At 46.7% G+C, this 27,291-nt stretch overlaps 1 protein-coding gene across 2 annotated transcripts in view; it reads left to right on the top strand.

The window, feature by feature from the left end:
- MORC2 (MORC family CW-type zinc finger 2) overlaps window positions 1-27,291 on the top strand; it is a 111,951-nt gene that overhangs the window by 45,493 nt on the left and 39,167 nt on the right. For both annotated transcript variants that reach the window (XM_084649143.1, XM_084649142.1), the window contains exons 10-12: window positions 11,929-12,008; window positions 21,193-21,275; window positions 22,325-22,410. In XM_084649143.1, coding sequence (XP_084505269.1) covers window positions 11,929-12,008; window positions 21,193-21,275; window positions 22,325-22,410 — 249 coding nt within the window. The remainder of the gene's footprint in view (window positions 1-11,928; window positions 12,009-21,192; window positions 21,276-22,324; window positions 22,411-27,291) is intronic.

Genomic DNA, 27,291 nt, shown 5'->3' with positions numbered 1-27,291 from the left:
TGTGGTTCAGGACAGTCTACCACCCTGCCCTGCATTCTCTGCACAGTTTGGTTCACCTGCATCCACCAGTCCTAGATTCTTTGCCTTAGTGAGAGTCCCCACACAACGTGTGCCAAGGAGTCCCCTTTGCTTGACCATCTCCAACTGACACTTCCCTTCTGGGTTGTGGGGGGCGCATCTGGACTTGTTGAGGTTGCAGAGCCTCTTGTTGGAACAGGAAGCCTCACTCCATATCAACGTGTTGGAACTTTGGGCCATCCACAATGTATGTTGTGCCTTCAGGGACCGCATAAGACACTCAATGGTTCGCATGTTACTACTATGTGAATAAACAAGGGGGAGCACATTCCAGGTTACTCTGCCTGGAGGTGACCAATCTGTAGCAATTTTGCGCTGAAGAAGACATCTCTCTGGTAGCAGTCCACTGGCCACGGGTGCAAAATCATCTCACCGGCCATCTCAACAGGGTCTTCTCCCTAAACCAAAAGTGACTTCTGAAGGAGCGTGTCCTCCAGGTCATCTTTGCAACATGGGGGCGCAACCTGTTTGCGAGAAAACAAAACAAAGGGCTGGTCTACACTACAGTTAGTCACTACACTACACTAATTATTATGTCAATGTCTACACTCTAGCCTTGTTCCCACTGATGTAAGTGTCCTCCTACACTGACATCATAACTCCACCTCTACCAGAGGCATAGGGCGTATGTTGGTGCAGTTAGGGCAACGCAGTGTAGACACTGCATTACTTACATTGGCTGCTGGCTGTCTTGTCAATTTGTGGTCAGTTCACTAAGTGTGTTTGGCAGCAATATCAACGTTTCATCCCCCTGTTCAAGAGAAGTCCATTTTTTCCAGTGCCATGGTTGACGGGATTTTGGAAAGGGTTTCTCCGCTTTCATTCTCCAGTCTGAAAACCGGTGCCCCTTTGGGACCTAAATATGGTTGTGGCTGTTCTCATGGGCCTGTCATTCAAGCCTCTTAAGTCCTGTCCACTGCCTCTCCTGTCTCAGAAAACTGTGTCCCTGATAGCTATCACATCTGCAAGAAGGGTGTGTGAATTGCAAGCGCTCATGGCCAAGCCAGCCTACACGCAGTTCTCCAAGGACAAAGTGACACTTCAACTGCACCCAAAGTTTTTGTCTAAGGTGGCATCTCAGTTACACCACCTGATTCAGTTGAATTTGCAACTTAGGGAAAAACACGGGTCCTCTTCCCCTGAGGAACAGCCTCTCCATAACTGGGATGTCTGGCGATGTCTGACATTTTGTCTAGACAGGACTTAAATTGTTTCATGCTTTACCTTGCCTGTTTGTCCCCTATACGGACTGCACGAAGGGGCAAGCAGTCTCTGCTCAGACCATCTCTAGATTGATAATATCTTGTATCAAGACTGCGTATGAAATAGCTTTGGCTATGCCTCCTCAGAGGATATGGGCTCACTCCATGAGGGTGCAAGCGACGTTCATAGCATTCCTCAATGACCTTTCCATACTGGACATTTGGAGGCTGGCTGCATATATGTTTACGGACCATTATGTTATTACTGCATTGTCCAGAGCAGACGCAGGCCTCAGAAGTGCAGTTCTGTGATCCCTATTCCAGAAGACTCCAAGCCCTGCCTCCAGATTGGGGTACTACTTGAGAGTCATCTAAGTGGAATACATGTCTGCATCTACTCAAAGAAGAAGAAATGGTTACTTACTGTAACTGTGGTTCTTTGAGATGTGATGCAGGCATGTATTCCACAACCCACCCCCTCTGCATGAGACTTTCAGTGCAAAGGAACTGAGGGAGGTTGGGGTGGCACTGCCTGATATAGCCAAGTGAAGAGCCACAGCCACGAGGCGAGAGTGCCATCCCTTTGTGGGTATAGCTAGACAAAAGGTTCCAGCACGCTGGGCGCACACACTCCAAATTGGAATACACATCAGGGACACTTAAGGAACCAGCTGAAGCAATCTCAAAACTGTCAGCAGTTATCTTTGAGAACTCATGGAGGATGGGTGAGGTCTCAGACGGCTGGATACATGTAGGATACATTGTAGACCCTATCTTTAAAAAGGGGAATAAAAAGCACCTGGGGAATTTTAGACCAGACATCCTAACTTTGATACCTGGAAAGATACTGGAACAAATTATAAGTCAATAATTTTGTAAGCACCTAGATGAAAATAGGGTTATAAAGAAATAGCTGGTTCGGATTTGTCAAAGAACAAATCATACCAAACCAGTTTAACTTCCTTCTTAGATAGTTACTGGCCTAGTTACTGGGGCGAACGCTGTTGACATGATATATCTTGATTTTAGTAAGGTGTGACAAAGTTCCTGCTCTACCTTGGTGGGTCTTGTGCTTCTTGGCGGATTTGCTCGTCTTGGTGCTTCACGGCAGCCCTCAGCTTGGCCGTTTTTCTGAATTCACAGTCCAAGTAGACTCCTCCTGGGTCTGACCAGGAGTTGGGAGGATTTGAGGGGAACCTGGGCCTGCCCTCTACTCCAGGTTCCAGCCCAGGGCCCTGATTAGCCTGCCTGATTTTAAAACCCAGGTGCCCTGATTAGCCTGCCTTAATTGATTCTAGCAGCTTCTTGATTGGCTGCAGGTGTTCTAATCAGCCTGTCTGTCTTAATTGTCTCCAGAAGGTTCCTGATTGTTCTGGAACCTTCCCTGTTACCTTACCCAGGGAAAAGGGACCTACTTAGCCTGGGGCTAATATATCTGCCTTCTATTATTCTCCTATAGCCATCTGGCCTGACCCTGTCACATATCGCCTCACCCCGTAGTGCTGGGGGGGGGGGGGGGGGGGGAACTTGGGACGTCAGGCAGTGTACTCATGACAAGCCATCTGCATTGCCATGGTGGCTTCCAGCCTAGTGTTGTATGGTGAATTGGAAAGGTTGTAGGGACAGGAACCATCTGGTCACCCTTGCGTTCTTCTCTTTATTTCACTGCATCCACTGGAGGGGTGCATGGTCGGTCACAAGGGTAAACTGTCGTCCCAGAAGATAATAAGATAGTGTTTCCATGGCCCGTTTCGCAGCTAGGCACTCTCTTTCAACCACGGCATACTTCTGCTGTCTTGGGAGGAGTTTCCTGCTGAGGTAGAGGATTGGGTGTTCTTCATCTCTGACCATCTGCGATAGGACAGCTCCCAATCCTCCTTCAGATGTTTGTAAAACGAATTTTTTGTTGAAGTCTGGGGCTATAAGCACGGGGTTACTGCAGAGGGCTGTCCGTAGATCCATGAATGCTTTCTCTGTGGCATCTGTCCACTTCACCATGTCTGGACCCCAGGCTTTTATCAGGTCTGTCAGGGGACTTGCTCGGGTAGCAAAATGGGGAATAAATTATCGGTAGTACCCCACACACCCAGGAATGCCCGGACTTGCTTTTTCCAATTCGGCCGGGGCCAATTTTGGATAGCCTCTAGTTTGTTTAGTTGAGGCTTGATCATGCCCCTTCCTACAATGTAGCCAAGGTATTTAGCCTCGGCTAGCCCTATAGCACACTTGGCTGGGTTGGCTGTGAGGCCAGCCTATCTTAGCGTGTCCAGAACCACTTCCACCTTTCCTAAGTGGGTTTCCCAGTCGGGGGTGTGAATAATCACATCATCCAGGTTTGCTGCTGCATAACTGGTATGGGGCCGTAGGAGCTTGTCCATAAGACGCTGGAAGGTGTCAGGTGCTCCATGCAGTCCAAAAGGAAGAACAGTATATTGAAACAGACCCTCTTGTGTTGAGAGTGCCATCTTTTCTTTTGCATCTTTGGCAAGGGGAATCTGCTAGTATCCCTTTGTTAAATCAAGGGTGGTCAAAAATCGGGCATTGCCCAGGCAGTCGGCTAACTCATAGATATGGGATATGCATCGAATTTGGATATCTCATTCAGCCCAGTGAAAGTCATTACAAAACCTAGTGGTGCCATCGGGTTTGGGCACCAACACAATCGGGCTTTACCACTGACTGTGGGACTCTTCGATGACTCCCAGCTCCAACATCCTTTTTACCTCTGCCTTGATCTCCTCCCTTTTTGCCGCTGGGACCAGATAGTGCCTTAAAGTTACCTTTGTGCCAGGGTTTGTGATAATGTGGTGATATGCTTCAGTGGTCCAACCTGGTTTGGTTGAAAACACATCCTGGTATCGGTTGATCATCTCAGTTACCTCCTTCTTCTTCTGGTTTGGTGTCAGATCAGTGGATATCCTGATCTGCTCATTTAGGTTATTTCCCTGGAGCGGGGTCTCTTGGGCCACTACACACGTCTCTCGTTGGTGCCAAGGCTTTAAGAGGTTAATGTGATAAATTTGTTTCTGGCGTCCTGGCTGCTGCATCTTGTAAGTTACTTCTCCCACAGGTTCAACCACATCATAGGGCCCCTGTCATTGGGCCAGAAGCTTGCTTTTTGCCATGGGTACCAACACCATCACCCGATCCCCTGGTTAGAACTGTCAGACTTTTGCCTGGCGATTGTAATGGGTTCGCTGGGCCTCCTGCGCCTTTTCCAAATATTCCCGTACAATAGGGGTGACCCAGGCTATCCGTTCTCACATCTGCTACACATGGTCAGTTATATTTCTTCCCTCATTGGGTTCCTCCTCCCAGATTTCCCTTTTGCGATATCTAATATGCCACAGTGGTGGCGTCCGTATAATAATTCAAAGGGGGAAAACCCAGTTGAGGCCTGAGGTACCTCCCGGATTGCAAAAATAATGTAGGGTAGTAGGGTGTCCCAATCCTTCCCATCTCGACTTACCACTTTCCTTATCATTGCCTTGAGGGTTCGGCTAAACCTTTCTAACAGTCCATCGGTCTGCAGATGATAGACTGAAGTTCTCAGGGTATGTATATGGAGTAGCGTACAGAGGTTCTTCATTAGCTTCAACAAAAATGGGGTACCTTGGTCTGTTAATATCTCCTTTGGTAGCCCCACTCAGGCAAAGATCCCCACCAACTCTTTAGCTATCGTTTTAGAGGCCGTGTTCCGCAGGGGGACGGCTTCTGCATAGTGAGTAACATAATCCAGAACGACAAGTATATATTGGTGGCCCCGGGCTGTCTTCTCCTGGGGTCCCACAAGATCCATGGCTATTCGCTCGAAAGGGACCTCTTTAATGGGAAGGGGTACTAAAGGTGCCCTCAAGTAGGGACGAGGACTGTGCAGCTGACACTCCGGGCAGGACACACAGTACCTCCGCACTTCTTCATGTGCTCCGGGCCAGAAGAATTGTCGCAGGACCGTGTCAGGGTCTTCTCTACCCCCAAATGCCCCCCCAAAAGATGAGGATGGGCCAGACTTAATACGGCATTCTGGTGTTTGAGGTACTAGGATCTGCTGTACCTTCTGCCCCTGTACTGGTGCAACCCGGTATAAGAGATTCTTTTTCATTATGAAGTAGGGTCCTGGTCCCTGGGTTTTCCCTTCCACGGGAACCCCATCTATTTCGGTCACCTCCTTCCTAATGTTGTCGTACCTTGGGGCTTCAGCCTGGTCCCGTCCAAAATTTCCTCTCCTGGGGCTAATCTGCCAGAGAGCTAGGGGGCCAGTCTCTGTTGCATCTACTGGTTTAGAGGCGTTAGGGTGTGGGTCAGACTCGGGTGCTTCTCCCTCCTGGGTGGCCTCCTTTTCAGCTTCTCGGGTCCGCCTACATACGAGACAGACCCTCTGGCTTTGGGCCAGTATTCAGGTTCCCAAGGCCTTAGCTGCCCTGCTTTCCCTTTCATCTTTCTATGCTGTCTGGGAGTGGAGAACAAATCTGGGGTATTTCAGAGAAGGTTGGGGGTTGACAGTCTACTGTGGATGCCTCACTACTTTCAGGGCTTCCCCTTTTCTCCAATTCCCCTACCGGGAGTAAGTCTCCAAACCCTGGGAAGTCTCTTCCTGTGAGCACCAGGTATGGGAATTTAGGGACTATACCTGCTGCTACCTCAGTAGTGTTCCCCTGAATCTCGATTTTTACTGGAATGGTGGGGTAATAACCAACTGTCCCATGGACGCATGTTATCCCCGTAAGCTTAGCCCACAACAGCTGACTACGCTTCACGAGCTTCCCCGAGAGAAGCGTGACAGCACTCCCCGAATCAACCAGTGCTGTGGTCTCTACCCCATTTAGCTTCACTGGTCTAGTGTACATATGTGGGGTTAGTGAGACCCCCACAAGGTGGATTAGGAAGCATGGGTCTGCCCAGTTCCCCAGGTTACACTGCATAGGCTCCTCGGTACTGGGACACTGTGCAGCTGTGTCCCCCCACTCCCCACAGGCGTAACGTCTGTATGGAGTCCTAGGCATTCCCCCGGTCTCTTGGTTTGGGTAGTCTAACATCACAGTCCTCTTCCCCCTTAGTGCTCCGACTCTTTGTGGCTTCTGGTGGGCCTTCAGCCCCTCTCTTTTTCCACCTGGGCTCTCCTGGTGGCCCAGTCACCTGAGCTCTAGGGCTAGGTGCTGCTAGTTTAACCCGGGGTGCTGCTTAATTGGTCGGGTCAGCTCCCACGCCGTCCTTCGCCTTTCTACCAGCGCGACAACCTCGTCATAGGTGGAGGGTTCGTTCTGGCTTACCCAGGTGCGAAGGTCTGGCAGTAGTCCTCTCATGTACCGGTCGATGACCAGAACCTCTAGTATCTTCTCCAGACTCCGGGACTCAGTTCGTAACCACTTTCATGCGAGATGGATGAGATCATATAATTGGGACCGCGAGGTTTTGTTTTCCTGGTACCTCATATAATTGGGCCCGCACTGCGGTCGTTACCCCAGATCTGGCCAAGATCTCTGCTTTCAGCTGGGGGTAGTCTGCCGCAGCCTCTTCAGGCAAATCATAGTAGGCCTTCTGGGCCTCCCCACACAGGAATGGAGCGAGGATGCCAGACCACTGTTCTCGGGGCCAAGCCTCCCGCAGGGCTGTCCTCTCAAAGGCCAGGAGGTATGCCTCTACATCATCCTCCCGTGTCATTTTCTGCAGCCAGTTACTGGCCCGCATGATCTGCGTCCCATCATGGCCGCGGTTCAGCTCTGTAAGGGCCTTTACCTGGTTTACCAGTTCCCACAACATAGCCCGGTCTTGAGCGGCCTGGTCCATCAGCAGGCGATTAGTCTCTTGCTGCAGCCGCACGGCCTCCTATTGGGCGGCTGCCTGGACACGGGTAGCCTGCTGCTGGGCAGCCGTGGCTTGTATCAGTGCCCGCATTACCTCCTCCATTGTGGTGAGAAAAAATAAAAATAGACCCTCTTCTTTTTTTTTTTTTTTTTCCCCTTCCAAACATCCTCCTCCTCCTGCCACGCTGTGGACACCAGATCCCACTTCCAACACCAGTTGTGACAAAGTTCCTGCTCTACCTTGGAGGGTCTTGTGCTTATTGGCCAATTTGCTCGCCTTGGAGCTTCACGGCAGCCCTCAGCTTGGCTGTTTTTCTGAATTCACAGTCCAGGTCGACTTCTCCTGTGTCTGACCAGGAGTTGGGAGGAACTGGGGGGAACCCGGGCCCGCCCTCTACTCGGGTTCCAGCCCAGGGCCCTGTGGAATGCAGCTGTCTAGAGTGCCTCCTGGAACAGCTGTGCGACAGCTACAACTCCCTGGGCTACTTCCCCATGGCCTCCTCCCAACACCTTCTTTATCCTCACCAAAGGACCTTCCTCCTGGTGTCTGATAATGCTTGTACACCTCAGTCCTCCAACAGTCCGCGTTCCCACTCTCAGCTCCTAGTGCCTCTTGCTCCCTGCTCCTCACACGCATACCACAAACTGAAGTGAGCTCCTCTTTAAAACCCAGGTGCCCTGATTAGCCTGCCTTAATTGATTCTAGCAGCTTCTTGATTGGCTGCAGGTGTTCGAATCAGCCTGTCTTAATTGTCTCCAGAAGGTTCCTGATTGTTCTGGAACCTTCCCTGTTACCTTACCCAGGGAAAAGGGACCTACTTAGCCTGGGGCTAACATATCTGCCTTCTATTACTCTCCTATAGCCATCTGGCCTGACCCTGTTACAAGGGCTTTTCATACACTTCTAAGTGACATTCTGATAAGTAGGGAAATAATGTCTAGATGAAATTACTATATGGTGGGTATAAAACTGCTGAAAGATTGTACTTCGTAGTTATCAACGGTTCACTGTCAAAATGGGGGGATCTATTTAGTGGGGTTTCACAGGAGTCTGTTCTGAGTTCAGTACTATTCAATATTTTTGTTAATGGTTTAGATAATGGAGTGGAGAGTGTGTTTATAAAATTTACAGATGACACCAAGCTGGGAGGGATAGCTTGCGGTTGGAAGGACGTGATTAGAATTCAAAATGACATTGACAATGAATACCATAAGATGAAATTCGATGAAGTACAGATTACTGCAATTGGGAAGAAAAAATCAGATGCTCCAATACAACATGGGGAACAAGGATCTGGGGGCTGTAGTGGATGACAGATTGAATATGAGCCAACAATGTGATGCAATTGCAAAAAAGGCTTGTGTCATTCTGCAGTGTATTATCAGCAGTATCATAGGTAAGACAGGAGGCAATTGTTCTCCTCTACTCAACTCTGGTGATGTCTCAGCTAGAGTATTGTGTCCAGTTCTGGATGCCACACTTAGGAAAGACGTGGACAAATTGTTGTCCTCTGGACTCTCCAACAAAAATGATAAAAGGCTTAACAAACTTGACCTATGAGGAAAGGTTAAAAATAACTGGGCATGTTTAGTCTTGCAAAAAGAAGACTGAGGGAGGACCTGTTAAGTCTTCAGGTATGTTAAGAGCTGTTATAAAGAGGACAATGATCAATCCTCTGTCCACTGAAGAATGGACAAGAAATAGTCAACTTAATCTGCAGCAAGGGAGATTTAGGTTAGATACAATGGAAAACTTTGTAACTATAAGGATAGTTAAGCACTGGAATAGGCTTCCAAGTGAGGTTCTGGAATCCCTGTTGTTGGAGGCTTCTAAAAATAAGGTTTCAGAGTAACAGCCGTGTTAGTCTGTATTCGCAAAAAGAAAAGGAGTACTTGTGGCACCTTAGAGACTAACCAATTTATTTGAGCATGAGCTTTCGTGAGCTACAGCTCACTTCATCGGATGCATACCGTGGAAACTGCAGCAGACTTTATATATACACAGAGAATATGAAACAATACCTCCTCCCACCCCACTGTCCTGCTGGTAATAGCTTATCTAAAGTGATCATCAGGTGGGCCATTTCTAGCACAAATCCAGGTTTTCTCACCCTCCACTCCCCCACACAAATTCACTCTCCTGCTGGTGATAGCCCATCCAAAGTGACAACTCTTTACACAATGTGCATGATAATCAAGTTGGGCTATTTCCTGCACAAATCCAGGTTTTCTCACATCCCCCCAACCCCCATACACACACAAACTCACTCTCCTGCTGGTAATAGCTCATCCAAACTGATCACTCTCCAAGTTTAAATCCAAGTTAAACCAGAACATCTGGGGGGGCGGGTAGGGAAAAACAAGAGGAAACAGGCTACCTTGCATAATGGCTTAGCCACTCCCAGGCTCTATTTAAGCCTAAATTAATAGTATCCAATTTGCAAATGAATTCCAATTCAGCAGTCTCTCGCCGGAGTCTGGATTTGAAGTTTTTTTTGTTTTAAGATAGCGACCTTCATGTCTGTGATTGCGTGACCAGAGAGATCGAAGTGTTCTCCGACTGGTTCACGAATGCCATAATTCTTGACATCTGATTTGCGTCCATCCATTCCCCTACGCAGAGATTGTCCAGCTTGACCAATGCACATGGCAGAGGGGCACCGCTGGCACATGATGGCATACACCACATTGGTGGATGTGCAGGTGAACGAGCCTCTGACAGTGTGGCTGATGCTACTAGGCCCTGTGATGGTGTCCCCTGAATAGATATGTGGGCACAATTGGCAACGGGCTTTGTTGCAAGGATAAGTTCCTGGGTTAGTGGTTCTGTTGTGTGGTATGTGGTTGTTGGTGAGTATTTGCTTCAGGTTGCGGGGCTGTCTGTAGGCAAGGACTGGCCTGTCTCCCAAGATTTGTGAGAGTGTTGGGTCATCCTTTAGGATAGGTTGTAGATCCTTAATAATGCGTTGGAGGGGTTTTAGTTGGGGGCTGAAGGTGACGGCTAGTGGCGTTCTGTTACAATGTGGTGTATGCCATCATGTGCCAGCGGTGCCCCTCTGCCATGTGCATTGGTCAAGCTGGACAATCTCTGCGTAGGGGAATGGATGGATGCAAATCAGATGTCAAGAATTATGGCATTCGTGAACCAGTCGGAGAACACTTCGATCTCTCTGGTCACGCAATCACAGACATGAAGGTCGCTATCTTAAAACAAAAAAACTTCAAATCCAGACTCCGGCGAGAGACTGCTGAATTGGAATTCATTTGCAAATTGGATACTATTAATTTAGGCTTAAATAGAGCCTGGGAGTGGCTAAGCCATTATGCAAGGTAGCCTGTTTCCTCTTGTTTTTTCCTACCCCCCCCCCCCCCCCCAGATGTTCTGGTTTAACTTGGATTTAAATTTGGAGAGTGGTCAGTTTGGATGAGCTATTACCAGCAGGAGAGTGAGTTTGTGTGTGTATGGGGGTTGGGGGGATGTGAGAGAACCTGGATTTGTGCTGGAAATGGCCCACCTGATGATCACTTTAGATAAGCTATTACCAGCAGGACAGTGGGGTGGGAGGAGGTATTGTTTCATATTCTCTGTGTATATATAAAGTCTGCTGCAGTTTCCACGGTATGCATCCGATGAAGTGAGCTGTAGCTCACGAAAGCTCATGCTCAGATAAATTGGTTAGTCTCTAAGGTGCCACAAGTACTCCTTTTCTTTTTTCTAAACGTAAGGTGGATAAGTACCTGTCAGGGATGGGTTTAGGTATACTTAATCCTGCCTCAGCCAAGGGGGTTGGACTAGATGGGCTCTCAAGGTCCCATCCAGCCCTAGGTTTTTGTAATTGTTACATTCGTGTTCAGTTTAGAGAGTATCAGGTAGGAGGAGTGTTAATGAAAAGAGAATCTGTGCCATATGTAGGGCGCACACACCGGTCCATGTGTGTGGGGGGAAGGGGGGGTTCTGTCACTAATACAAAGCACAGGCTGCCCTCTAGCTAGTAAAACATGCTTTGTTCTATAAATGGAATCGCAATGTGATAATAATAAAATACTTAGCTTTGATTTCTCGTTTTGCATGAGAAGTGCTGTGCAAGGGAGGCCAGTAGTATTATCCCCATTCTGCAGGTGGGGAGGAGGATGCACAGAGGCTAAGACCCAGACTTTCAGAAGTAGCCAGTGGTCTTGGTGCCATCTGAGAAACCCTAGTTCCCATTGGCTTTGGAGTTGTGGGTTCTCTGCACCTCTTAAAAACCAGACCCAAGGGGTATCAACTTAGGTAAAAGCCAAAAATCCGTGACTAATTTTGAAAATGGACTCCTTAGAGATTTTTGCAGGTCAGAAAGTGAGTCAGTGGGAGAGCTAAGAATAGAACCCTTTTTCTTGATTCCCAGTCCTGTGCCCTGGCCACTGGACCATGTTGCCAAATGGGATGGATTTAAATGACAAGAAATGAAGTTCACAAATTCTGGTTTTGCCAGGTCAGAAATTTGTTTGAAGTTCCCAAACCTCCATGTTTGCAATGTTTGCCCAGCTCTACTTTAAATATGATATAATAGCATATGAAATGCAAACTTTCGGGGGGAGGACTGCTTGAGAAGTCAGCATAACTTGGTCAGGGGGCTCTGGGTTCGGTGGGGAAATGGCTGGATGAAGGATCTCCATTCTCCACACCAAAAGGGAATGCGGAGACCTTTAGTCTCCGGACAAGATAGTTATTAAGGCTGATGGTGGCCTCTGGCACATTGCATAACCTGTGGACTGTTTTGCCATTCCTGCTACATGTAGCCTTTTTATAGTTGTGCCTGAGCTGGCTGATGGGATCGCTAATGAATAAATTCTGTTCATCACAGGATGTATAAATACACTTCAAACCGCTTCAAGACCCGTGCGGAGCAGGAAGTGAAGAAAGCAGAGCACATGGCTCGGATAGGTGAGTCCCGGGTGTGTGCATGGGTCCTGCATTAGTGCAGGAATGATGAAGACAGGATTGCCCCCCTGACTTGCCCTATAATGGCAACTGCTGTGGTGAACACCATGATTGCTCGGGTGCCCTGCCTGTATGTTTATGATAGTCATATGGATAAGCCTAGCCTTTTCCCTCTGTTGCACAGAACTAGCTTTCCAATTGATTCCTTCTGTGAACATTCTATATAGAGCTCAGAGATCCAGAAAATAACACTTTCCTTAAGCACGAAACATTCTCCTCTTTCTGACACTAATTGTCTAACCTGTGCATGTATTAGAATCATAGAATCATAGAATATCAGGGTTGGAAGGGACCTCAGAAGGTCATCTAGTCCAATCCCCTGCTCAAAGCAGGACCAGTCACCAACTAAATCATCCCAGCCAGGGCTTTGTCAAGCCTGACTTCAAAAACTTCTAGGGAAGGAGATTCCACCACCTCCCTAGGTAACGCATTCCAGTGTTTCACCACCCTCCTAGTGAAAAAGTTTTTCCTAATATCCAACCTAAATCTCCCCCACTGTAACTTGAGACCATTACTCCTTGTTCTGTCATCTGCTACCACTGAAAACAGTCTAGATCCATCCTCTTTGGAACCCCCTTTCAGGTAGTTGAAAGCAGCTATCAAATCCCACCTCATTCTTCTCTTCCGAAGACTAAACATCCCCAGTTCCCTCAGCCTCTCCTCGTAAGTCATGTGTTCCAGTCCACTAATCATTTTTGTTGCCCTCCGCTGGACTCTCTCCAATTTTTCCACATCCTTCTTGTAGTGTGGAGCCCAAAACTGGACACAGTACTCCAGATGAGGCCTCACCAATGTCGAATAGAGGGGAACGATCACATCCCTCAATCTGCTGGCAATGCCCCTACTTATACATCCTAAAATGCCATTGGCCGCCTTGGCAACAAGGGCACACTGTTGACTCATATCCAGCTTCTCGTCCACTGTAACCACTAGGTCCTTTTCTGTAGAAAGGCTGCCGAGCCATTTGGTCCCTAGTCTGTAGCGGTGCATTGGATTCTTCCGTCCTAAGTGCAGGACTCTGCACTTGTCCTTGTTGAACCTCATCAGATTTCTTTTGATCCAATCCTCCAATTTGTGTAAGTCCCTCTGTATCCTATCCCTATCCTCCAGCGTATCTACCACTCCTCGCAGTTTAGTGTCATCTGCAAACTTGCTGAGAGTGCAATCCACACCATCCTCCAGATCATTTATGAAGATCTTGAACAAAACCGGCCCCAGGACCGACCCCTGGGGCACTCCACTTGATACCGACTGCCAACTAGACATGGAGCCATTGATCACTACCCGTTGAGCCCGACAATCTAGCCAACTTTCTATCCACCTGTTAGTCCGTTCATCCAGCCCATACTTCTTTAACTTGCTGGCAAGAATACTGTGGGAGACCGTGTCAAAAGCCATCAGGCTTTGGATGTGCTATCGTCAACACAAAGTAACCACATTGGCTGTACATATTCCAGGGATCAGCAGTGACCTAGCAGACTTGCAGTAACCTACCATCCAGTGGCTGCTGCAGAAGTCGGGCCTAGAGCCAGTATTCCATCAGTGGGGACTCCAGTAATAGATCTGTTTGCCACAGAGGACAACACCAAATGCTCATACTTCTGCTCCAGAGCAGGTGTGAGCCCTGGGTCTTTGCTAGATACCTTTTTCCTTGGGTGGGCTCAAGGACTCATTTCCTTCTCTAATGCATCCCTTGATCCCCAGGATAATATCTCAGATCAGGCTGGATAAGGCTATGAACTTCTGTTACCCCATAACCTCTTACTGGCTGAGACAGTTTTGGCTGGCTGACAGACTGTTGCAGATGTCCAGGCGGCTTCACATACACCTCCCATTCTGCCCAGACATAATATCTCTATAAGCAAGGTCAGATCTGCAGTCATTGCACCTGATGCCTTGAATGTTGACTGGTTGAGCACTAGTGACAGACTGCTCTCTGCAGGTTCAGTAAATTCTCAGACTAAGCATAAAACCTTTTGCTAGAGAGACCTACTCTTCAAAATGAGTGGATGGGGAGGAAATATCCACATAGGCAGCCCAACACAATCTGGACCCAGTAGAGGTTCTGATATTGAAAATGCTCGACTACAAACTGCACATGAAATATGGTGGGCTAGCATTGAACTCTCTCATGGTTTACCTTGCAGTAATAATGGTGTGTCACACTCCAGTGGAGTCATACTATTTTCCCATGCGACAGTAACAAAATACCTTAAGGGCCTCCGTCATATCTCCCTTCAGTTAGAGAGCCAACTCCCATGTGGGAACTCAATGTTGTCTTCCTAAAATTCACAGAGCCTCCACCGCTGTCAGATCGCTCAGTACACCAGTGACCATCAAGAAAGTCTTTCTGATTGAGTCAGTGAGCTCCAAGCCCTCAAGGCTGATCTGTCTTACACATCCTTCCATAGGAACATGGTGGTGTTGAGACCATGTTCTAAGTTTCATCCTAAGATGGTTTCAAAATTCAGCCTGAACCAATTACTTTGCAAGTCTTCCTGAAACCACACTTGATGCTGGGAGAAAGAGTATGGCCAGAGTTTGCTCTTTTACCATAACAGGACCAAACTTTTCGCTCTTTGTGGCCATATCTAGCCTATCAAAAGGACAACCCATCTGTGGAGCATTTTTGTGTGCCATCGTGTTCAGACAGCTGGCGAGCCTCTGTCTGAACACCGGGGGACACTCCACCAGAGCACAGGCAGCGTTTTCTGCCTGCTTTGGGAATGTGCCAGTCTCTGAGAACTGCAACGCTGCAACATGGAGCAATTCACTGACTTTTCTTGTTTTTTACCTTGACATGGCAACCAGGTCAGATGCCACGGTCAGAAGAGCAATACTGGAATAACTGTTTGACTGATAGAGCTGAAATTCCTTACTCTCGCCATCCAGGGAGGATGCTCTTTTCCAGTCGCTTGCGGTGGGATCCACACTGATACACATTTGAAGAAGGAATGGTTTCTTACCCTACATTAATTGCAGCTCTTCGAGATGATGTCAGTGTGGATCCCATGACCTGCCCTCCATCCACACTTTCTGGAGTTCTCAGAAACACGGGCTTTGAATTGCAAGGGAACTGAGGGCAGGTCGGCCACCCTGTCCTTCATGCCTTTGTGTGGGAGTATGTGCAGCTCCTACAGACACTGCTGTTCAAAAAACCCCCCAGCCTCACATGCGTGAGGCACATACACACACACCTACAGTGGGATCTACATTGATTACCATAGGTACTGTAATAAACAGTTCTCTTTTGAATGCTTGTCCATTTGCATGTTTCACTGTAGGTGCTTGCAAAACTGGTGTGGAAAGCACCAGCATTTGTGACTTCCTCCTCATAGTGTCAAGTCCGATCTCTAAAGGGGTCAAATTCTTTTATATCTACCCAATGCCCTCTTCCCTGCTGATGAGAATGGACAATGAGAAACCATGCCAGATTAGAGCAACACCAAAGACTGTGACCAAAGAAATTAGATTTACTTGGGAGAAAAGCTTACTACTTGGTGAGGTTGCAATTTAGGGTGTCATACTACCAGGCCCTTCTGGCCAGGTGTGACCTCAGGATCCCTGAGAAATGAATGTGCTTTAGAGACAAGGTCCTGCCATAAATGAAAGAGGAATTCATGCCTCTAGTGTCAGATGGTGATGAGAACCAGTCTTCCGGCGGCCCTAAATGCAGTGGACTCTGCTACAAGATCCATGGCTATAGCTGTAATCATGAGATGATCATCGTAGTTGCAGGGCTTGGGCTTCCCTTGCAAGGCACAGACAATAGTAGAGGGTCTTCTATTTGGAGGATCAGAGCTCTTCAGTTCAAAGACCAGTAAAAGTCTTAATAGCTTGAAGGATTTGCAGGCTACCCAATTGTCCCTCAGGGTCTACACACTGACCCCAAAAAGCAAGCACATGAAACAGCCATATGTGCCTCCGAAGGTCACCCCTGCCTACATTTATTAGTCAACTCCCTGCTGAACACCCCCCCCACCCCCACCCCGGTCAATTATTCCAGTGACAGACTGGCCACATCACAGACCTCTCAACCTGCTGTGTTCCAGAAACTTAACTTTTGACGGGACCTTTGAGAGGTCTGAATTCACTCCCATAGCTCCAAAGACTCCATTCTCACACTTTGGAAATCATTTATCCCTATTCCTGGTGGTTAATCACCACAGACCTATGGGTTTTGGATACTGTGACGTCAAGGTATCTTGTCCACTTCCAAACAACGCCTACCCCCAAATCACCTTCTCTGTCCCTTTTCAGGGACCTTTCTCCCAGGGCTCTTTTACAAGAGGTTCTCTTGCTACTTTCTTTTGGAGGGATCAAGATGGTACATCCTTGTTATCAAAGGAAGGGAGGTCTACCGAAGAGATGTCCTTCTTCCAAAAAAAAAAAAAAAAAAAAAAAAGGGAGGTGTGAAATATATTCTGGATTTAAGAGACCTTGATGTGTTCACACTCAAGTTTGAAGTTCAGGATGGTCACCATAGCATAGATAATTCCTACGCTGGAGTCAGGAACCTGATTTCCATCTGTCTATCTACAAGATGCATACTATCACCTATTAATCATTCCACAGCATGGGAAGTACATGATGTTCACGGTTGGCCACGAGCACTGTGTGCTATCCTTCGGACTGTCTCTCAAGAGTATTCACCAAAGCACTAGCAACAGTAGAGGCATACTTAAGAAAAAAAGGTATCGTGGTATAACCCTACCCAGGCAATTGGTTGATTTGAGAACAATCTTATCAGACCTCGGAATCATCTGCTTCACATTCAGTCTGTTCCACACACTAGGCCTGAAAGTCAACATACAGGAATCAAACTTGAGTCCAATCCAGAGAATCATATTCATCGGCGTGATCCTTGACTCCACCAAATCCATGGCCTGCCTTCCGCAAACACATCTGAGAATCTGTCAACCTTGGAATCTGTTGATTTGGAATCAGACTTACCACTGTAAGGATATGTCTTGCCCATCTGTGTCACATGGCCTCCTGTTCCTTTGTGACGCTGCATACCAGACTTCACTTTCACTGTATGCAGGGTTGGTTCAGGCTGGTCTGTGTGCCCGCCAGAACCTCAGCATGTGTTTGTGTACTCCCTCTAGTACTGTCATCTCAGAGAAGGTGAAAGGATCTAGCAAATGCCTGCCCCCTTCTAGCTGCTTTTCCATCCCATATTATGCTGACAGAAGTATCACTTGTGGTATGGGGAACACACATGAAAGACTTTTGGGTACAAGGCTGCACTACAAGAGAAGCAAGGATACACATCAGCCTCCTGGAACGCCGAGCCATGCACAAGGCTTTTGAGTCCTTTCTCCATCATATCAAAGGGCAGATGGTCCAAATAATGACAGACAACATAACCACCATGTTCTACACTGAACAGGTCAGTGTGAGGTCTTCCCTGCTCTGCCAAGAAGCTGTCAGACTTTGGAACTGGTGTATCAGGCAACAGTTTTCCTGTAAGTGTACAGCTGACCAGATCTGCAGAACACCTTGGCAGACAACCTGAGCAGACACTTCTCTCCCAATCACAATGGGAGCTGAAGAATTCCATTGTTCAGAACGTCTTCTCACGTTGGGATCACCTCCTAAGAGACCTATTCACAACACAAGATGGCAAAAAGTGTTTGATGTTCTGCTCCAGGGGAAAATAAAACCAGATTCCCTAGCAGATACATTCCTAATCCAGTGGCTGGGAGCCTTGATACATGCCTAGCCTCTGGCCCCTGCTCCAAAGGTCAGATAGGACTCAACCAGGTTGCACTTGACAGCCCCGACATGGCCAAGATGATTCTGGTTCCTAGGCCTCCGGAGGCTATCAGCTGTTCAGCCCAAGACTTTACCTCTGCTTCTGGGTTCTGGTGTTGCAAACTATGGGAGAGAGCCTGCATCCAGAACTGAGATCCTTCCATCTCGCAACTTGGGGCCTCAATGGATGTTGGCTATAGAGTAAGCCTGCTCTTCTCCAGTCAGAAATGTTCTCATGAATAGCAGAAAAGACTGAGACAAACTTACCTGGCGAAAAGGATGATAGATTTTCACTGGCATCAGTGAGAAAACATCATTTCTCATCACTCTTCTGTGCCTGTGTTACAGGGTGACCGTTCATTTTGAGAGGAAACAAGTCCAGTGCACCTCTGATTCATCTGCTTACTCCAGTTGGGGTGTAAAAGAGGTAACTGGGCCCTAGAGGGGGAAGAGACCTTAGCACGCCAGTGGAGTCAATCAGGAAAAGCCCAGGTGAGCGCTGTATGGGAGTGAGAGTTTTGGCAGGTGATTGCTGCCTGAGACCAGGAGATTGCAGAAGGTCCCTGAAAGAAGCAGAGGGTATCTGAAAGCAGGAAAGTAGCAAAGAGTGGTTTGATGACTGATCCTGAAGCCAGAGAGTGAGGGCTGAAGTCAGGAGAGTAGCAGAGGGAGTTGCTTGCTGCTGGCTTTTAAACTGGAGAGAGAGCCAAGGGCAAAAGAGGGCTGAAGGCAGGAGAGCAGTGGAGGGGCTGGAGCCAGAGGACCAGAGAATACTGAAGCTCTCCTAGCCGAGGGGGTAGTTCCTGCTGGGAAGAATGGTGTGACACTCCAACTGGAAGGGCTGGGGTGGCTATCCTGGTAAAGGAGAAGAGCAATAAAAGAGCTGGTGTATAGTGGAAGATGCTGGAGAATGGCAAGGAAGCACTCCCAGTAGGAGCTTCTTCCTGAAAGAGTGGGGTTTTAAGGACTGTATGCTCTGTGTGAGAGAAATTGATTGTTTGGGATTTTTGTTATGGGTCATTTGAACTGTTTTTATAATAAACTATCCCCTAAGGAGGGTATTACCAAGTCAAGAAAGCTTGAGTGGAGTCACTGGGGACTCTGAAGGAGGGAAACTGAGGCAGACGTGCCTGTTCTGCCTCAACCTGCTGCTAGAGGGCACCTTAGGACGGGCAATCTTATCACACTCAAATCCTGGATTATCTTCTGGAGCTGAAACAGAACAGCCTGTCCTTGAACTCAGTGAGGGTACATTTCTTAGCGGTTTCAACCAATCACTCTGACAGAAAACCAGCGTCTCTTCCTATCCGACTAAATAAGTTTTTAAAGTTTCTGATTAAGGTATTTCCACCGGAACCTGTTTCCCCATGGGATATTAATCCAGAACTTTCAGCTCTCATGGGTACATCCTTCAAACCAGTGGCATCCTGCTTTCTATTACGCTTGTCTATGAGGACGACATTTCTGATTGCCATTATTTTGGTGAGAAGGGTCGGTGTGAGATCTAGGCACTGATGGCTCAACCCCAACCTCACACATTCTCCCTCTCCATTATCTGGACAAGGTATCTCTGAGAACACATCCCAGATTTCTACCTAAGGTGGCCATGAAATTCTGCTTAAACCAGCAAATCAACTACTGGTGTTCTTTCCTAATCCTCGCACAAAAAGGGTGGAGGTGACACTTGACACCTTGGAAATAAGAAAGGCTTTGACCTTCTACTTCCAGAGGACAAAACTATTCAGATCTTCACCTAGACTGTTCATCTGCATGGCAGAGAATGAATGTCTCAATTATATCAATGCAAAGATTGTCAAACTGGATCTCTGTGTCAATGCCTGCTACAAGGTGGCCAAAGTAAACTAGCTTACTACACTCAAGGCTCTCTCAACTAGGGCTCAAGAAGCATCACTAAGGAATGTGCTTACCTCTGACATCTGCATGGGCAACCTGGATGTTGGTTCACACATTCACAAAATGTTCTATCTGGCCTGAAGCCCTCCAGTTCCGATGTTGCCTTTGGTGAAGTGGTGCTGCAGTCCTTGTTTTATTGAAGACCCCAAGCTCCATTGCACAGGGTCCCTGCTTGGGAGTCCCCATTAGTGGCCTGTGTATATGGACAAGAACCTGAGAATGACAAGTTACTTACCTTGTAGTAATTTGAGTTCTTCAAGATGTTTTGACTGTATGCATGTTCCACTGCCTGTCCTCCTTTCACTCTACCTCAGAGTCCTTACACCTTGGATTCTGAAGTTGAGAGGAAATTAAGTGGCAGTTGGCTTGCACTGCCCTCGTATGCCTTTGACCTGGAGCGTGAGGACTCTTGGCACATTTGCATTTTACAGACACTGCTGGCCAAAAAACTACAAATTGCAGCACACGAAGTGCACGTGCACCCATTAGTGGAATATGCATATGGACCGCACATCTTGAAGATCTCCTCTTATTGTACTTATTTTTCTAACTGAGGTATGCATAGAGACAGCTGTGGCTTTGATTGGAGTGTCAAGTAGATGGTCTGAATTTTGATACCACGAGCTAGAGTCTGGAACTGTCCTGTCTCTCACTCTTCTCACAATTCAGTCTCTAAGGCTACAAAATGGGCTTTGAGTAGATGCGAGTGTCAGCTTCTTCATGGACAATGAAGGACAAAAACGCTCTGATTGCTATTTTAGATTAAACTTCATGCTTTTGGGTTCCTTGTGCTTTGTACATAACACAAATTTGAGCCTTTCCAGGCAAAATCCCCTTAATTCCTCTAAGATTCTCCCCTCTTCAGTCTTTCTAAGAAATTACTGTTACAGTAACATTTTCCCACCCCACCATGTCCCCCCTCCACACACATACAACTCAGGTCTCTTCGCTAACTTCTTGCCTCTTTCCACGTCAAGTTTTTAAACTCTTCGCTTTCACAACATTGCACAGTTCTGCCTCTCAGTCCTTCTCTTTCCCTGCTCACCTGCTCTCTGCCATCCTTCACACTTTGATGTTCCCTTTGTCTCCTACTTGTGCTGTTGTGCCTCTTATTCTTTCTACTTCTTGCCCTCACTCCCAGTGCCCCAAACACCCTTGTGTCTGATTAGGGATCCCTCCTGACTCACTGGTGGCTGGCTTTCCTCCACTCTCCTTGGGTCTAGCACTAGCTTCTCCTCCTCTGCCAGCCTTAGGCTCACATTTGGTAGTCTGACCTCTCATGTCCAAGATTTTATTTTGTACCTTCTTATGTCAGCTTGTCATCTCTCCCTTGCCTGTATTAGTGAGATGTAGACTGTAAGCTCTCTGGGGTCTATATTTCTGGGAAGTGCCATGCATGCTTGTGGTGCGTTCTTGAGTATTCAGTATTAATATTACTTCTTTGTATGTCTTCCAGCGGAGGAGAAGGCTCGAGAGGCAGAGAGTAAAGCCCGTGCACTAGAACTTCGCCTGGGCGGGGATCTCACACGAGACTCCAGGGTGAGATTTCTGCATTTCTCTGTCTGTTTGCTGAGGGTTCAGAGCCACCCCTCCCTAAGCTAAGTGGAGTTGGCAATACCAAGTACTAACCAGTGTTTCAGTGTGGACAGGTGGCCATTCCTGCTGGAGATGCTATTGTGCTGATTCTGTGTTCAGTCTTCCCAGGCATCCTTAATGTCTGTTTTCTTCAACAGATGTGCTTACATTTTGCAAGGTTTGACAGCGGCTTGTTTCTACTCAGTTGAGGGAGCCATGTGAGCATTGCTTCTGCCTGGGGTGAAGTACCCCAGGATGTATGTGCAGTGGGCAGGCGAGACTCTGGCAAAGTGTCAGTATAGGGTCCTGGTGAGCTTGATTGTAAAGGTCCTTTGTTCAATGCCATTGCTCTAAAGAAGAGAGCCTGGATAGTAGTAAATTTCCAGATGTTTTTGTGGCTACCACTCCTGTTGGGCTTACGGTTTGGTCCTAAATTTGCCCTCTTCGTAGCTAGAATTTTTTTTTTCTTTTCTCACAAGCGGTATTCCTCCGAAGCCACACCTTGTGCAACTTTCATGCCAGCTCTGAAAGCTAAGCTAAGCAAGGCTAGGCCAGTCAGTACTTGGATGGGAGACCTTCAGGGAAATACCAGGTGATAAGTAAGGTGGCACTCAGTATTAAAAATGCATCAACCTACTGCTAGATGTTGCTTTGATTTTTTCATGAGAAATACTGTAAAACCACATTCCTTAACCCACAGCACTATTTGTATGAGTTGGCGTATTAGTCCCAGTGTCTTACCCAAATTCCATTTTGTCTTCCTAAATTCCCCTACTGTTTCAGTTGGATACAGGATTCTTTGTTTCCTCTTCTAATCTGTCGTGTAATGTTGCTGAGGGTGGTTAAACAATTGTTGTGCTTCACCCCAGAGGTAGCTGTTTTCATTGATTTACTGTGGCTAGTGAGAAGATTTCTGTGTCTAAGTCTGTAAAATGCTTTGGGATCCTTTGGAAGGAGAGGTGCTACAGAAATGTTTAATTTTGGTTTTACTGTGAGGTGCTTTGTGTCTGCAGGTGACTCTACGGCAAGTCCAGAACACAGCCATAACCATGCGTAGAGAGGCTGATGTCAAGCGGCGGATCAAGGAGGCAAAGCAGCGGTGAGTAAAAGGCCGCTTGGGGCTTCAGTTGTCCCGAGCTGTTGCTCTGTAGCCCTCTCAGGCTTGAGCAGGTGTCTGTTATCTTGGCTCACCCCCAGGGACCACCCAGTTGACCTTGTTGGAGGAACATAGCCAGTTCTACTCTGAAGCCCATGTAGGTGAGGCTATTCAGAGCTTTGTACCTTTGACCTTGCAAGATGACCTTGAGAGGAGTTTGCTGTTCTGATAGCTTGGGGCTCTCCAGGCCCCTCTTCCTTACTGAACTTGCTAAAATGTATTTGTTGTGGCTTGCGAGCCTGGTTTTCTAGAAACCCACACTGTTTTGTAATCCATATAGTAATCAATTGGGATGGGCGATTTTGATGTTGATACCAAGCTACTTAATTGTCCAGCAGTGAAAGGAATAGAGGACTATTTGTTTAGACAATACTGGCATCCTTTCAAATGAATGCAAAGTCAGGACCTGCGGAGTCCATGAAGCCATTCTGGATAAGCATGTAAGCTGGGCGTTTTCAGTATGATGATACCGCAGAGGTCATCCTAAGTGTTCATAATTAAGTTCACCTCCCGTTGAGGTGAATGGGGGGTTCCCTGCTCTCTTGGTGATACTTCTATTATGTCCTGAAGGCTTCCTTTACTACCAGAAGATGAGGTTAGGGCTGCACTAGCATGATCAGGGGGTTGCGGTGTAATGCAATAGCTACTCCAGCATGACTTGGCTTTGCCTGAGTGGATGGGACCAAATCATACTATGACCAGGCTACCCAGTGGTGGCACTAGGTCTGTAATAGGACTCAGGCACAGCTATGGCACTGCAGCTATGCCGTCGTAGCTCCATTGTGTAGAAGATTCCTGCTTTGACCAAAGGCATTTTTCCATCAATGTAGTTTATCCATTTCTGTGGGCGGTTGACTGAAGAATTCTTTTGTTGAACTAATAGAATCTACAGTGGGAGTTAATCGACCTAACTACGGTGTACGGGACATGAAATTTTTCACAGCCATGAGCGATATAGCTATGTCAGTCTTAATTCACAGGTGTAGACATGGCCTCAATAACATGTCACAGCAGGATTGGGTGACTGTTGTCCTATAACCTGACTTATGGCTGACTTAGAACAACGCTTCCTCAGCTCTCATCCCCTAATGCCCCTACTCTACTTGCGCTACATTGATAACATCTTCATCATCTGGACCCATGGAAAAGAAGCCCTTGAGGAATTCTACCATGATTTCAACAATTTCCATCCCAACATCAACCTCAGCCTGGACCAGTCCATACAACAGATCCACCTCCTGGACACTACGGTGCTAATAAGCTACGGTCACATAAACACCACCCTATACCGAAAACCTACTGACCGCTATACTTACCTACTTGCCTCCAGCTTTCATCCAGACCACACCACACGATCCATCGTCTACAGCCAAGCTCTACGATACAACCGCATTTGCTCCAACCCCTCAGACAGAGACAAACACCTACAAGATCTCTATCAAGCATTCTTACAACTACAATACCCACCCGCTGAAGTGAAGAAACAAATTGACAGAGCCAGAAGGGTACCCAGAATTCACCTACTACAGGACAGGCCCAACAAAGATAATAACAGAACACCACTAGCCATCACCTTCAGCCCCCAACCAAAACCTCTCCAACGCATCATCAAGGATCTACAACCTATCCTGAAGGACGACTAATCACTCTCACAAATCTTGGGAGACAGGCCAGTCCTTGCCTACAGACAGCCCCCCAACCTGAAGCAAATTCTCACCAGCAACCACACAACAGAACCACTAACCCAGGAACCTATCTTTGCAACAAAGCCCATTGCCAACTGTGTCCACATATCTATTCAGAGGACACCATCATAGGGCCTAATCACATCAGCCACACTGTCAGAGGCTTGTTCACCTGCACATATGCCATCATGTGCGAGCAGTGCCCCTCTGCCATGTACATTGGTCAAACTGGACAGTCTCTACGTAAAGAATAAATGGACGCAAATCAGACGTCAAAAATTATAACGTTCATAAACCAGTCGGAGAACACTTAAATCTCTCTGGTCACTCGATCTCAGACCTAAAGGTCGCAATATTAAAAAAAAAAAAACTTCAAAAACAGACTCCAACGAGAGACTGCTGAATTGGAATTAATTTGCGAACTGGATACAATTAACTTGGGCTTGAATAGAGACTGGGAATGGATGTGTCATTACACAAAGTAAAACTATTTCCCCTTGTTTATTTCCCCCTCTGCTCCTTGGACATTCCTGTTAACTGCTGGAAATGGCCCACCTTGATTATCACTACAAAAGGTTTTCTCCCTCCCTTCCCCCCCCCCCCCCCCCGCGCTCTTGCTGGTAATAGCTCATCTTAAGTGATCACTCTCCTTACAGTGTGTATAACACCCATTTTTTCATGTTCTGTGTGTATATAAATCTCCTCACTGTATTTTCCACTGAATGCATCCGATGAAGTGAGCTGTAGCTCGCGAAAGCTTATGCTCAAATAAATTGGTTAGTCTCTAAGGTGCCACTAGTACTCCTTTTAGTCTTATAACCTGATTAATCTTGGTAGTTTCACTACTGTAGATGAGCCCAGAGAAGAAAACAGTAGTATGCCGGTGGGAGCTTTGTTGACCTTTTTGCCACTGCAAATTCATATGACGAGATCAAAAGCTGAGATTCCTTCAAGAAAATGGATTCCCCCTGCGACTCCACAAGGTGGTGTTAGACTTAACCGACTTGCTTAATGTGCATACCTTCTGTGCTCACACATCCTGATAAATTGCCTTCCACTTTGGGAAATGCAGGTATAGATCTTAATATACCTTTCTTACACGCTTTCATAAGCAGTGAAATACTTTTAAATATCATTGTTGTTAATGGTCATCATTGTCATTGAGTAAGCATCCATATAAAATGACCGGAATAGGCTGTGCTAGGATCTGTTGATTCAGGCTTTCTGCAAACTCAGGCAGATGTCTATGAATTGGTTATACTCACTTCACATTTTGAAGATTTTTTTCATAACCATAATAGCTAGAGACTCAGCAATTTAGAATGAAAGCTGAGACTTTGAGAACAATTGAGAGGTCTGTCTGCCTGCCCCTCCTCCCACACAAATTCTCTTGTACGCCCCCAGGGTACTGCACTTTGGGAAGCACTGACCGAAAATCTTTGCTAGATGTGGACCTAGATAGACTCTCCCACAGACAGCAGGAGGAGAGAAAATAGTTTGAATTTAAAATTGATCTTAGAAGAGTTGACTTCAGGGATGCAAAAATCCATGTGGGAGACAGTTTTCCTCCTATTCCCATGTACATAACGTCTTTTCCTTATTAATTATTTCTTCATTCTGATGGAAGTGCTGCATAAAATAGAATCCTATGAATGGGGCCCAAGGGGATGTTCTACTCTCCCTTATTAATAGACATAAAACACCTAGTGAATTCCAGCAAACAACTCCTCTTGGAAATGCATCATCCCACTATTAAACAGCAAATGTGAAACTATAAGAACTAAAATTCAAGAAATCTTTAGGAACAGCAACATTGCACTTACCCCCGAGTGTAGCTGGGAAACCTTTAAAGCTAACATACATGATTATACTTCCCTACGTAAAAAAGTTTTAAAGAAATATTGAAATCAACTTCAGAAATCAAAAATAAATACCTTGGCTGTAAAATCTAAGCAGACATTAAAGCTCTCAACTGCAAAAACAAACTTAGCTCTAGTAGATAGCCTAACCCTGGCTAAACATGTCTGAAAAGTTTCAGAGGGTGGGGAAATGAATATGTGAGACAAAATGAAAACTCCCAGCCTGATTAACCAGACGCAACGATTTGGCCAAATTTATTTCTGAGCTAGAATTAGTGAATTGTCAAGTAACTTCAGGTCTGCAAATAATAGAGCATAAAACCCTATGTGCTGTTTCTCTCTCTCCTCCCCCCAAGTCCCCAGGTAAGCAAAGACTTTTTAGACAGGGCAGGACTCTCCCTAACTGAAGAACTATACAAGTCTAGAAAGCGAGATACTGAGCAAGGTCCCAGGATGTAAAGGGAGCCCTATTGTACAAAACAACACCTTTCCCAGACTCCCAACAAACTCTTCGCTTAAAAAAATGGAATTATAGGTGACTTCTGAACTCCTGCTAGATAATCTTCCTACTGTTAACTTGCTTTGGTTCTGATTTCGTTAATATACTAAACCCGATGCACCTTCTCTAGCACAAGCCCTGATAGTCTTATGAAATGTCAACAAAAATATAGCAAATGGGACAGAATTGATATTACCAACAATAACAGGCTTTGTATGATGAAGTCCACTGTCTGTCTGGCAAGGTAAGTCAACCTACTCTGGCCCCTTGTAACAGGGAAGGAGGAGGAGTTCTGTTGGGAGCTCACATTGAAAGAGGTTTCCATTAACCTGCTTACTACCCAGTGAAAAATGAAACTTTCTCTTAAATTGGTACAGTGAGACAACTACTGCATACCCCGTCCAGAAGCCTTTTAGAAACTGGAAATAACTCTCCTGCCTTTGAGCTCCAGAGGGGAACCAGGCAATGGAGGTGCACTGTCCCCCTTCCTTTTGTCACAGAAGCTCACATCTGCATAAATTCTCAAGTCACAGGAGTCCAACTGGCAAAGTTTTAACACCAAAACTCTTTGTGTGAATTACCTGTTTCTGTGTTATCCTAACCCTGACATCTCTGCCTGCAGTATTCAAAATGTTGGCTCCCTTCAATAAATGTTCAGGATTAAAAATCAATTGGGACACAGATATTCCAGGTAGTCTCCCAACAATTGGTTCAATCAAAACTTACCCCAATAAAGAATGTTCTGTCTCTTAAATATCTGGGCATGAATGTGACAATGAGA

This window comes from Lepidochelys olivacea, assembly GCF_965140295.1.
Source record: "Lepidochelys olivacea isolate rLepOli2 genome assembly, chromosome: 15".
In the NCBI taxonomy this organism is placed as follows: Eukaryota; Metazoa; Chordata; order Testudines; family Cheloniidae; genus Lepidochelys; species Lepidochelys olivacea.
The sequence above is the reverse complement of the archived record's forward strand: the minus strand, read 5'-3'. Positions and strand labels throughout refer to the sequence as shown.